Source organism: Rhincodon typus, chromosome 27 (genome assembly GCF_021869965.1).
Source record: "Rhincodon typus isolate 14 chromosome 27, sRhiTyp1.1, whole genome shotgun sequence".
Taxonomy (NCBI): domain Eukaryota; kingdom Metazoa; phylum Chordata; class Chondrichthyes; order Orectolobiformes; family Rhincodontidae; genus Rhincodon; species Rhincodon typus.
Window position 1 is genome coordinate 40,797,538 of NC_063358.1, and position 12,988 is coordinate 40,810,525.

A 12,988-nucleotide genomic window follows, 5' to 3' on the forward strand; every position below is an offset into this window, starting at 1 on the left:
CTGGTTTTGGGATGCGGTGGGGGAGGGGAGATTTTGAAACTTGTGAAATCCACATTGATACCATTGGGCTGCAGGGTTCCCAAGCGGAATATGAGTTACTGTTCCTGCGACCTTTGGGTGGCATCATTGTGGCACTGCAGGAGGCCCAGGATGGATTTCACAAGCTTCAAAATCTCCCTTCCCCCTACCGCATCCCAAAACCAGTCCAGCTCGTCCCCGCCTCCCTAACCTGTTCTTCCTCCCACCTATCCCTGCCTCCCACCTCAAGCCGCACCCCCATCTCCTACCGACTAACCTCATCCCGCCCCCTTGACCTGTCCGTTCTCCCTGGACTGACCTATCCCCTCCTAACTCCCCACCTACACTCACCTTTACTGGCTCCATCCCCACCTGTTCGACCTGTTTGTTTCCTCTCCACCTATCCTCTCCTCTATCCATTTTCTATCCGCCTCCCACTCTCTCCCTATTTATTTCAGAACCCCCTTCCCCTCCCCCTTTTCTGATGAAGGGTCTAGGCCCGAAACGTCAGCCTTTCTGCTCCTATGATGCTGCTTGACCTGCTGTGTTCATCCAGCCCTGCACCTTGTTGTCCCGTTTAATTGGCATCCCAGTCACAAACTTAAAAGTTCACTCCCAGCACTGCACGGTACCATCCACAAAATGCATTGTAGGAACTCACCAAGGCACCTCTGCTACCTTGAAGGACAAGATCAGTAGGCCCACAGGAATGCCAAATTTCAAGTGTACCTTTCCAAGCCGCGCACCATCTGGACTTGGAATCACATCTTCATTCCTTTACAATCAGTCAGACTAAAACCTGGAACCGTTTCTCTAACAGCCCTGCAGGTATACCTACCACCTTCTCAATAGCAATTAGGATTCACCAATGGGCCAAGCAGCATCATAGGAGCAGAAAGGCTGACGTTTTGGGCCTAAATCCAGCCCTGCACCTTGTTGTCTCGGATTCTCCAGCATTTGCAGTTCCTACTATCTAGGATTCACCAATATTGGCTTGTCTGATCAGTGTCAGCTCTATCCCATGGAATGAATAAACAAAATTTCTTAAGAATTTTTAACAAGCAGGTTAATTTTATTTTGTTTACTTCTTACTACTTCAGTCATTGCAACGTCAGTGAAGAATATGATAAATATATACAAACTGAAATAATATGCATCGTTATAGTTTGGATTTTATTGGAAGTAAAATTGATATTATTGACACTATGATAGACACCAGGTGCCCACAGATAATGACTGGATTATTATTTCTTTCTATTAGTGCAGCTTTAATAGTATGTGTAGGATGTGTAATTGAGACAGCAAGATTATGAATAGAGGTTGAGAGATAAGTGGAGAAATGAATATTCATAAAGTATTTTATTAAGCAATAAATGTATTTAATATAAAAGTGCAGGAATGTAATTGTTGTGTAAGAGAGCCAGTTATGTAGAAAGTCAAACTATGGAGATAAATAAATATTAAAGGATGTGCCACATTGAAAGTGGATAAAGTGAAATGAAGGAAGTGAATTTAGGAGAGCACAATATCCTAAAAAGGATCTGTTGGAAAGAGATATCAGTATCAAACTACACCCATGGCTTTGAGGTTAAAGTAGGTTATGACTGTTATGTAAATTGATGTTCGTGTATCATTGGTATATTGGACAGAATATTTTACTGGAGAATTGGTTAGTTGTCAACCTTGGCATTCTAACTTTATGAACATAAAAAAATGATGGACTGAAGACCTACTGAGCCAACTGCCCTCCCAGTACACCCTATACAATTCAGTTGAAAAAAGTGGGCTAATGTTATGAAGCCAGCTGATGGTAATGCTGGACATGTTAGATCCCGGAGTGAATTCTGTCTTGATATTTTTGTTTTGGCAATTTGTTTATGATGGTGGTCAGTCACTGAACATATTCACTAGAGGCTGCCAATGTACTTTTGACAAAATAACATCAACATTTTTTACGCACAAAAGAGAAAGAACCATAAACTACTTGATATAAGAACTACTTGAATGATCTTAATACAAATATCACAAATAAAAATTCAGCCCTTCTACCTTCAGCAACAACTTTACAGATACTCAAACCTCATTAAAGGGTCAGAGATAGTAGGAACTGCAGATGCTGGAGAATCTGAGATAACAAGGTTTCGGCCCTAGATCCTTCTTCAGAAAAAGGCCCAAAATGTCAGCCTTCCTGCTCCTCTGATGCTGCTTTGCCTGCTGTGTTCATCCAGCTCTACACCTTGTTGTCTCATTAAAGGGTCACCTTGTTTCTAATTTAAAATTTCTCGGCTATACTTGTATCTTTTTTCCAATAAACATCTGCATTGACTTGACACTATTTCTTTAGTTAATGTCCCTTCATGACTGCCTGAAGCAAACTGCTAACACAGCGGACTTATTCCTTTATGTGCTCCATCCATTCATCAGTCTTTTATGATGTCCTTGTCTCTGATACCTTAAAGCCTTCTGTTTCTGGAATTTTTTTCCTACCGTCTAAGACAGTCAGGACTGCTTTTCGACCCAAATTTTTTTAGTAAACTGCTAAGCTAACAGCACCTTGTTGCCATAAACCTGTTGTCTCTGACATAAACCTGCACACTATCTAGCCTTCTGTATGATCCTCTGTCACCCTGTGTCATTGGACAACTGGCAAAAACCAGTGTTTTCCCTCGCTTTAGCCTTATTTTTTCTGAATTGTTTTCTTCAAATTGTTCTTCTTAATATTCATTTAGATGCATTTAAACGCAGTGGCATTACTGGCTGAACTAATGTAAAACAAAAATAAAACTAATTCCTTCTGGCCTGAAAATTCACATTCCCTCAAAGATCATAGAGGTCATCTTTGTATTGAACCTCAGGAGATGGGAATGATATTACAGTTTTTACTGTGGAGAAAGAAATGGAGACATAGAACTCAGGGAAATAAATGATGTTTTGAAAGCAGTTCACATTACAGAAGATGAAGCACTGCAAGTCTTAGAAAATATAAAGGTTGATAAATCTCTGGGACCTGATCTAGTGTATCCCAGGACTTTGTGGGAAATTAGGGAGGAAATTGCGGGGCTCCTTGCAAAAATATTTGTATCATTTATAAATACTGGTGAGGTGCCAAATTGCTGAAGAGTGGCTAATGATGTGCCTTTGTTTAAGAAGGGATGTAAGGAGAAGTCTGGAGTTTCATTGCAAGTTATTGCATTTTGGTAAAAAAAAAGGCAAGAATTATACAAATAAAAGTAGAGCCTTGAGTAGTGTTATAGAACAGAGTGACCTAGGTGTTCAGATACATTATTCTTGGAAATTTGCATCACCAATAGATAGGGTGTTTAAGAAGGCTAGCCTTTGTTGCTCAGACCTTTGAGTATAGGAGTTGGGACGTTACGTTGTACAGGACATTGGTGAGGCCTTTCCTAGAGTACTGTGTCCAGTTTTGGTCTCTCTGTTATAAGAAGGATATTATTAAGCTAGAGAGGATTCAGAAGGATTTACCAGAATATTGCAAGTTATAAGGAGAGGCTGGATAAGCTGAGACGTTTTTCACTAGAGCGTAGGAGGTTGAGAAGTCACCTTTACAGAGGTTTATAAAATCACGAGAGGTATAGATAAGGTGAATAGCAGGTGTCTTTTCCGTAGAGTGGAGGATTTCAAGACTAGGGAGTATATTTTTAAGGTGAAACAAGAAAGATTTAAAAAGAGCATGAGGGCAATTTTTATACACAGTGGTTCAGGGTTGGAATGGACTTCCAGAGGAAGTGGTGGATGCGGGTACATTTAAAAGACATTTAGAGAAGTACATGAATAAGAAATGTTTGGAGGGATATGGGCCAAGCATAGGTAGGTGGGACTAGTTTACTTTGGGATTATAGTTGGCAACGACTGGTTGAACTGAAGGGTTTGTTTCTGTGCGGTATGACTCTTCTAAACATAAATGACTGTTAATGCTTTATACTTTACTATTAATTTTAGACTCCAAAGTTTCAAATTATCATGTCTTAACTGGGAATAACTCAAAGATAATACTGCTCCAATGTTCTGCAAGCTATCACAGAATATATAAAATCCTAATTAGTCTACCAAGTTAAGTACACCAGTGCCTGTACCAACAGATTTAAGGACAGCTTCTTCCCACTGTTATCAGACTTATGAACGGATCCCTCATATCTTAGAGTTGATCTTTCTCTGCACCTTCTCTGGAGCTGTAACACTACATTCTGTTTTATTACTCTGATGTACTTAAGTAAGGTATGATTTATCTGGTTAGCATACAAAACAACACTTTTCACTGTGTCTCGGTAAATGTGACAATAATAAATCAAATCAAATCAAATCAAAGTACTTTGCCTGACTGGCTGCCATTTAAGAAAAAGCAAGTCATATGAAGTTACCTGGCAACAGAAAATAACTATTTATTATAATACACTCAATTTTAACAAATGGCTGAGAAAAGAAATGCTACTACTATGCAACCCTTTCAAACCCCTAGATAACTACATGTTAATTCATAATTTAAGATAGGCAAAAGACAGTTTGACGCTGATATTATGAGTGGAAAAGTAATATACGCAGGGTAAGTAAAATTTTGAAGATCAAAACTCCAAATTTCAAGCCATGGGTAAATTGTCTTACACAGTTACATCTAATTTTTTTTCAAGGATGATATGCTGTTGTTTGTAAAGCAAAAGTTGTTCTTCACTTTGATAGTTATCAGACAGAACCAGGTTTTTTCTTGTTAGAATTCCTTCTTTTCAGATTTCTTGTTTTTTTTTATCATTTATCCACACACCAAGAGTGTGGGAAAGGGAGAGATGGATGTTTTCAGCTTGAAGGCTACCTCTGATGCAATTGCATTTACGACTTTTGTAACAGCTTTCTAGCAATCTGCAGCTTAACCAATCAGAAGGCTGTCATCAGGCAGAATTTCCTTAACTCAAAAACGCTCGATACCATCAGTCTCACTGTTTCTCTCTTATTGCTTCTAAAAGCAACATTGTCTTGTACAACTAAACATATGCAGTGCTTGACTTTTGCCAAATTGCAAAATTTTTCTGGTACTTCAGCTGATTAGCAGTCAAACTTCCATTTCAGTTTATAGTACAATAATGAAAATATGTGGTCTATTATAAAACAATGTGATAAATCTTCATCACACTGAAGATCTTATACAAGTATGAAATTGTACACTAAGTTTTAACGTGAATTGTCCTGCAAGTACTCTTTAATTGACTAAAAAAGATTAAATCTCTTATTTTTGGAATTTAAGTCAGCATAGTTCACAGGGTTAAATGGGTTTATCTTCTTTTTTCAGGAAGTGACATTAAGAATGAACGGAAAATTAGAAGGCAGCATCCGAGATCAGCTGATGACTCTGGAACATTTATGGCACAAATTGGTAATTTTACTGAGTTTACTGTATAAAAATGTTATAAGCTCCAAAATTGTAACTTGACCCTTGTGCTTTATTCACAAAATTATGTTTCTTAACTTTTTAGCTAGATTGATAACTTGGATGCTATTTGAAATAAAATATTTTGAGATGAGTGGCTGCGAATGAGATCTATTGAAAGAGGTGAAGGAACATAATTTTAGCCATAAAACTGCAGATTTTCATATCTTAGTAATATTACTTTAATATAGAACCCACAATTTATTGGTTTCCTGTTAATAATTGAGGTTGAGGAAGTACTTTAAATATTGGTGAATCCACTGTTACCTTCATGGATCCAGCACTCCTGCATTTGTAAGGATTCATCATTTTTTTCAAGAAGGGAGTTGGAGACAAGAAACAAGAACTCAAATTATTGAATCTCTAGAATATCAATACTCTTTTAAGCTTCCTAAATTACATCTTCTCAAGTTTTTTTGGACAAAAGCTTTTACTAACTTTGACAGGTTTAATAAAACGTAGTTGGCCTCGCAAAACCGTGGGTCTCATTATCTTTGCATTATGTCGGGCACAGAACCCAATCATTATTTGGTGTTCTCCAGCTTCCCAATGAAATGTCCTGGCTCAGAAGCTGTACCCAGCAGGGTCGATGTGCTGTAATTTTTGAAAAAAATTAGTTCAAAAAATGTGGTTTTTGCTGTCTGGGCCAGAATTTTTGTCCATCCATAGGAGCCCTTGAGAAGATAGTGGTGAGCTATCTTCTTGAACTACTGTAGTCTATTTGGTGGACGTATGCCAACACAGCTTTGAAGGCTGAAGTTACAAGATTTTGACCTGATCGCAGTGAAGGAATTGACAATATATTTCCAAGTCAGGATGGCGAGTGGCGTGGAGGGGGACTTGCAGGGAATGGTGTTCACGGGACCAGCTACGAATGAGATCTATTGAAAGATGTGAAGCAACATAATTTTGGTAATAAAACTGCAGATTTTCACCTCTTAATAATATTACTTTCATATAGAGCCCAAAGGTTAACCTGTACTTCTAGATGATATTGTTCAAGGATTTGGAAGGTGATGTCTAAGGATCCTTGGTGAATTTCTGCAACACATCTTGTAAATGGTACAGACAGCTTCCGCTGTGCGACAGTGGTGGAGGGAATGAATGTTTCTGGATGTGATGCCAATCATGCAGGTTGCTTTGTCCTGGATGGTGTCAAGCTGTAAAAGCAAGTTACGGGAACATATTGTGAGTTGTATACACAATGATGGCTTTGTGAACAGTGAGAGAGAATTCTAGACAAATCCGCAACTGTTGTTGTGGGATCAGGAGGGCAGAGTTACAATCTTCTGATTGATCGATGGGCCATTGACTACAGCTTTCTGTGTGAATAATACTGGAGAAATATCTAGCCTGCAAAAAAGAAAACATTCATTCTCTTCTTTTCTCCCTTCTATGTCTGGAGAAAAAAAAAGTTCCATGAAATTAGCTGTTCTCCATCTTCTTTCCTCTGAGAGCTACTGTCTCGGCAAAACTTCTTTTGAAAGGAGAAAGGGGAGAAAATAAACTGTCTTCATTGGCAATGAAAAATCGACTCCTCAACCATTGAATGAAAGGCTGAAAATTGGTGTCCCCACAACCTCATGTCATCATCAAAGAGCTAGAAGGAATCAAAAGGAAATAAAAGAACTCATTGACTTTCGAGATGTGTGCTGGTGCCGGAACTATGCTTCCGACATTTTTTTCCTCAACCATAATGTTTTGTTCTTTCTTGTGTGTCTATGGCGTCTTTCCCATCCAATTCATCTTACCATGTCTGCATAATCTTTTAAAGGCCACTGGGCATGTATAGGCATCTCGCATTGCCTCTCTCTGGCAACAATGTAACTAGCAGCCACAAACCCATGCTGCGTACAGCACGTAGCTGCAATATATTTGCAATAAGTAGTTATTTACTGCTTAATGGAACAAATCTGGTGTGCATATTCTTTTAACCTGAATTAGACAGTATGGAATAATTGTACAATGCAGTGTTTTAATCAAATTCTCATGTTGCAATGACTCCTGGAATAGTAGTGCTTGATTTCTAGGACATGACCCCAGTGAGTAGTGGCAAGTACCTTGAGTGTTGTTGGACTTGTCCAGGCAAGTGGGGAGTATTCCATCACAATTCTGTCTTGTGCCCTATAGATGGTGAGCAGGATTTGGAGAGCCAGGAGATGAGTTACTCACTTCAGGATTCCTAGCCTCTGAACTGTACTTGTAGCTATAGTGTTTGTATGGTTAGTCCAGTTCAGTTTCTGGCCAGTGGTGACCCTAGGATATTACTGGAGTGGGATTCAGTGATGATATCTTTCAGTGTCAAAGGGTGATGGTTAGATTCTCTTTTGTTGGGGATATTCATTGTCTGACACTTGTGTGACGCAAATGTAATGTGCTGTGTACCAGAGATCCCAAAATATTGGAAGGTAACTGGCTGACTGCTTCTTTTAATCCTGGAGAGCCAGATGTCTTCCTTACAGTGCTCACTTTCTAGATACTTCTACTGTCTTTATCAGTGGTTTTGCAGGCACCAACCTTATGCTAAAAACTCATTTGGCCTTAATTCTGCTGCGATTCTAGTTGGTTTATTTAGCAGATGATGAACTGTTGGTGAGTTTTGAGGTCAACAAGAGGCACTTAAAAATGCGGTTTACTACGCAATAGCAATAGGTATAATTTACATTGACTAATTAGACATAATTACAAATGCAATGAATGCATATCTATTTATATCAGGATGTAGAATTAGACTTTCTCCACCTAAGACTGTGTGATATTGGCTTGTTCTTAATACAGTCTTCCACACTAACTCTTTTGCATCCATTAACTTGTACAATGCTGATGATTTTCCATGACCTTGGATTTCAATTACATTGGCAAATAGTTTAAGCAGTGCCTGTTTTGGGCACTTGTTTGCAACTCATTGAAATTCTGTCATCTGCCTTGAAGTGCTAACCCTTGTGTGAGTTGAAACAAGTCATGCTTGTTTATTTTCTTTTTGTTATGGAAAATCATTGTTTCCCCCATCACCAATCACCTGTGCTCTTTTTTCTACGAACTATTAACTACCATAAGTGATGTTTGTAATGGTTATTAGTAATTGATCTGTATTTGAATGGGTTGGTCTGTTCCAGCAATTGTGCTGGATTTCCTAAGCCTACGGGTCAAAGTTGACAGGATGTGCTGGCAACCTGGAAATTCTGCAAAGACACGTGTATGTTAAACTTGTTTAAGTTATAAAATTGTTAAAGTTCTGTGAATGAACCATTTGACTTTAGAGAGAGAGTCTCTGCTGCGCTAAGATAAACCAGACAGATAATATATACAGCAATGGCCTAGTGGTATTATCGCTGGACTGTTAATCCAGAGACCCAGATACTGTTCTGGGGACTCAGGCTCAAATCCCATCATGGCAGATGGTGGAGTTTGAATTCAATAAAAATAAAAATATCTGGAATTAACAGTCTAATGATGACCATGAATCCATTGTCGATTGTCAGGAAAAACCTATCTGGTTCACTAGTGCCCTTTAGGGAAGGAAACTGCCATCCTTACCTGGTCTGGCCTACATGTGACTCCAGACTGCCTTCGGGAAATTAGGGATGGGCAATAAATGCTGCCTTGCCAGTGATGACCTCATCCCATGAAAGAATAAAGGAAAAAAAAGCTCATTCCAGATATAACAATGTGAATTGTGTAAACAGAAGCAGCTTCCCTGTCTAATTAACTAATAGTAACCAGCAATAGAGTTCCTGAAAAGTGATTTAGTGAATAATTTGCTTCTGCAGGTTGAAGACATTATCTTCTACTCCATTTTGATTTAGCTCCCTCCCTTGTTTTCCTTACCTTTTTTTGTTTCTTGTTGTTGTGACATAGCCTTGGTGAGCAGTGTTTGTTAATTGTGATTTGATCAATGATTTAATTTTCTAAATTGGTGGTGGGACTTTCAGAACCAAACATAATGGGCTTATGAGCCATTGCACAAATTCAAATTATGGGGGCTATTGTGCGGTGGAAGTGTCCCCACTTCTGAGCCAGGAGGCCCGGGTTCATGCCCCACCAGCTCCAGAGATGTATAATATTACCTCTGAACAGGTTGATCAGAAAATATCTGCATAAATTCCAATTAAGCACAACGTTTTTTTCTCTATTAGAATTTAATGAGTTCAGTGATCTCACTACCATTATTAAAATAGATAAATATGTTGTTTTAAAATTAATTATTTGCTTAAATGTAGCACAGTTGAATGAGAGGATCGTGTGGGAGATGGGAAAATTTTCTACTAGCCCCTATCTAGCCAATACATTTAATAACACACTCCTTCCGAGATAGTTCCTGTTGACTGGAAGTAGGCAAATATAATTTAAAAATTAAAAAGGTGAGCCCAGGTCATGATAGACCTGTCAGTTTGATATTGGTCACAAGAAAGACGCTTAAGGGAATTATTTGGTGTGCATTATATGATTACTTTATTAACAAGGGATATATTCGGGACACCTAACATAGTCAAATACTAATTTATTACAAATCTAATTATAAGTTTTGAAAAAAAATTATGAAGTTGGTGGTTGAAGAAAGTCTGTAAACATTATCTGCTTGACATTAAAGCTTGGAACTAACACACAAGATCTCTAGAAGATTGAAGCCTTTGGTGTTAGTTGTAATGTGTCAATCCAGATTAAGAATTTTCTGACAGGGACTAGGAAAAATAAATCATTATAAGTGGATCAAGCTCATTTTGGGGGCTGATCACCAGTGACATTAAGACTCTAGCTTTTTACTGTTGCTTTTTTGATGGCCGGAAAGTTGTTACTCCAGCGTAGATGATTGTTCCTTATGGAGACCATATGAAATTCCTATTGCAGCAGACTTCAAAAGAATGAAGATTTCACTGGCAAATTCCTCTACACCTGGAACTCTCCAAAAGTCTCTATTTAAATTGTAGAATTTGGAGGTTTTCAATTAAATGAAGTAAATCGATATTCAGAAAAAAATGATAATTAAATCTGTTGCAGAGATAGTAGGAACTGCCGATGCTGGAGAATCTGAGACAAACAAGGTGTAGAGTTGGATGAACACAGCAGGCCAAGTAGCATCAGAGGAGCAGGAAAGCTGACATTTCTGGTCTAGACCTTTCTTCAGAAATGGGGGAGGGGAAGGGGACTCTGAAATAAATAGGGAGAAAAGGGGAGGCGGAGAGAAGATGGATAAAGGAGAAGATAGATGGAGAGGAGACGGACAGGTCAAGGAGGCGGGGTTGGACCCAGTAAAGGTGAGTGTAGGTGGGGAGTTAGGGAAGGGATAGGTCGGTCCAGGGAGGATGGACAGGTCAAGGAGGTGGGATGAGGCTAGTGGGTAGGAGATGGGGGTGGGGCTTGAGGTGGGAGGAGTGAATTGGTGGGAGGACAGGTTAGGGAGGCGGGTACGAGCCGGGCTGGTTTTGGGATGCGGTCGGGGGAGGGGCGATTTTGAAGCTTGTGAAGTCCACATTGATACCATTGGGCTGCAGGGTTCCCAAGCGAAATATGAAATGCTGTTCCTGCAACCTTCGGGGTGGCATCGTTGTCTAACTCCTAAGTAACTACTCAACTAACCCCAGACTTAACTCTCACACCCTTAACAACATCTCCCTGCAGACCACTTACACCCTGACTTGACGCCCCAGGAACTGACTCCTCTGGACCTGCTCCGGATCCAACCCCCATTCTCCTGTTTAGGTACAGAACATAAGAACATACAAAGTAGGAGCAGGAGTAGGCCATCTGGCCCCTCAAACCTGCTCCACCATTCAATAAGATCATGGCTGATCTTTTTGAGGACTCAGATGCACCAACTTGCCCGCTCACCATAACCCTTCATTCCTTTACTGTTCAAAAACCTATGTATCTTTGCCTTTAAAAGATCCAACAAGGTAGCCTCAACTGCTTCACTGGACAGGGAATTCCGTAGACTCACTACCCTTTGGGAGAAGAAGTTCCTCCACAAGTCCTGAATCTGTCTCCTTATTTTGAGGATATGCCCATAGTTCAAGTTCTAGCTTCACTCCAGTTCTAGAAATTCTAAAAACCCCTTCACTTGTTCCAGACTCAGCCCCACTTCACTCATTCCGGACCTGAATCCCTTCCCTTGCTCTGGACATGACCCTGCTATCTCATCGCCTAACATGGACCAACATTCTTCAATCTTGAGAGCTAATCCTCATTTACTCCCTGAAAGCTGATGCCACTTCTTTCACTCTGCACCTGACCGCTCTTCAGCCACTAAAAGCTGATGTACATCTCCAGGAATACAACACCTACCTCCCCCCAACTCAGAACCCAATCACACTTTTGCTGGTACAGGACTTGACCATTCTTGCCTGCTGCCAGACTTGACCCTCACTTCCCTGGTGCAAATCCAACCCCCACTTCACCCATTCTGGCCCTAACACTCCCTTACCTTGCTGCTGGACCTGACCCAGATACCTTGCCACTGGACTTGAAACCCCTTTCCCAGGTCTGGATGCAAATACCCTGTCCTGCCACCAGACCAACCCTGTTTACCCCAAGCTGGAACCAAAGCACCCCTTCACCCTCAGTAACATGAAATAAAGGTGCTGAAAGGAACAAGCTAACAAAAACAATGTATTAACCTGAAGATGACAGATTATAAGCTTGCAGCATTACCAAGATCCTGATATGAAAAATATACAACCTGTGATTGGTTATGCTTTTAATTGGCACATGTAGGAACACATAATGTGGTGAAATGGTTGCAATCAGTAAATATAAAGCATTAATATTGTTAAACAGAATATAAACTAATGTTTTTTGAGGATTGAGTGCAACATCATATGATGAGTACCACTCCCCTCCATTTGCTTGAATAAACCGCTGTGAACAGAATACAGAAAAGAACAGAATAGAACGTAGAACAATGCAGCACAGGAATGGGCCCTTCGGCCCATGATGTTGTGTCGAACATGACACCAAATTAAACTAATCCCTTCTACCTGCCGTTGGTCCATATCCCTCCATTCCTTGCATATTCAAGTGCTTATCTAAAAGTCTATTAAATGCCCATATTGTATCTGCCTCCAACAGCCTCAGCCTCTGCTGCTCCAGAGAAACAACTCTAGTTTCTCTAGCCTCTCCTTTACAGCTCATGCCATGCAACCCAGGCAGGATCCTGGCAAACCTCTTCTGCACCCTGTCCAAAGCCTCCATATCCTTTTTGTAATGTGGCAACCAGAAGTGAATGCAATATCCTAAGTGTGGCCTAAACAAAGTCTTATAAAGCTGCAACATGACACCCTGACGCTTGTACTCAGTTCCTTGACCAATAAAGACAAGCATGCTGTACACCTTCTTCACCACCCTATCTACTTATGTGGCCACTTTCAGGAAGCTATGGACTTGAACCCCTAAGATTCTTCTGTACATCAATGCTGTTCAGGGTCCTGCAATTAACTTGTATACTTTTCCTTAACATTTGATCTCCCAAAGTGCAGCACTTCACATTTGCCCAGATTAAACTCCATCTGCCATTTCTCCACCCATATCTGCAACTGA

At 40.0% G+C, this 12,988-nt stretch overlaps 1 protein-coding gene across 1 annotated transcript in view; it reads left to right on the forward strand.

Moving 5' to 3' along the window:
* The window catches only part of adgrb2 (adhesion G protein-coupled receptor B2), a 683,435-nt gene that overhangs the window by 172,270 nt on the left and 498,177 nt on the right, over nucleotides 1-12,988 (forward strand). Inside the window, exon 4 of the mRNA XM_048613298.1 lies at nucleotides 5,318-5,401. Within this exon, the coding sequence (XP_048469255.1) occupies nucleotides 5,318-5,401 (84 nt within the window). The remainder of the gene's footprint in view (nucleotides 1-5,317; nucleotides 5,402-12,988) is intronic.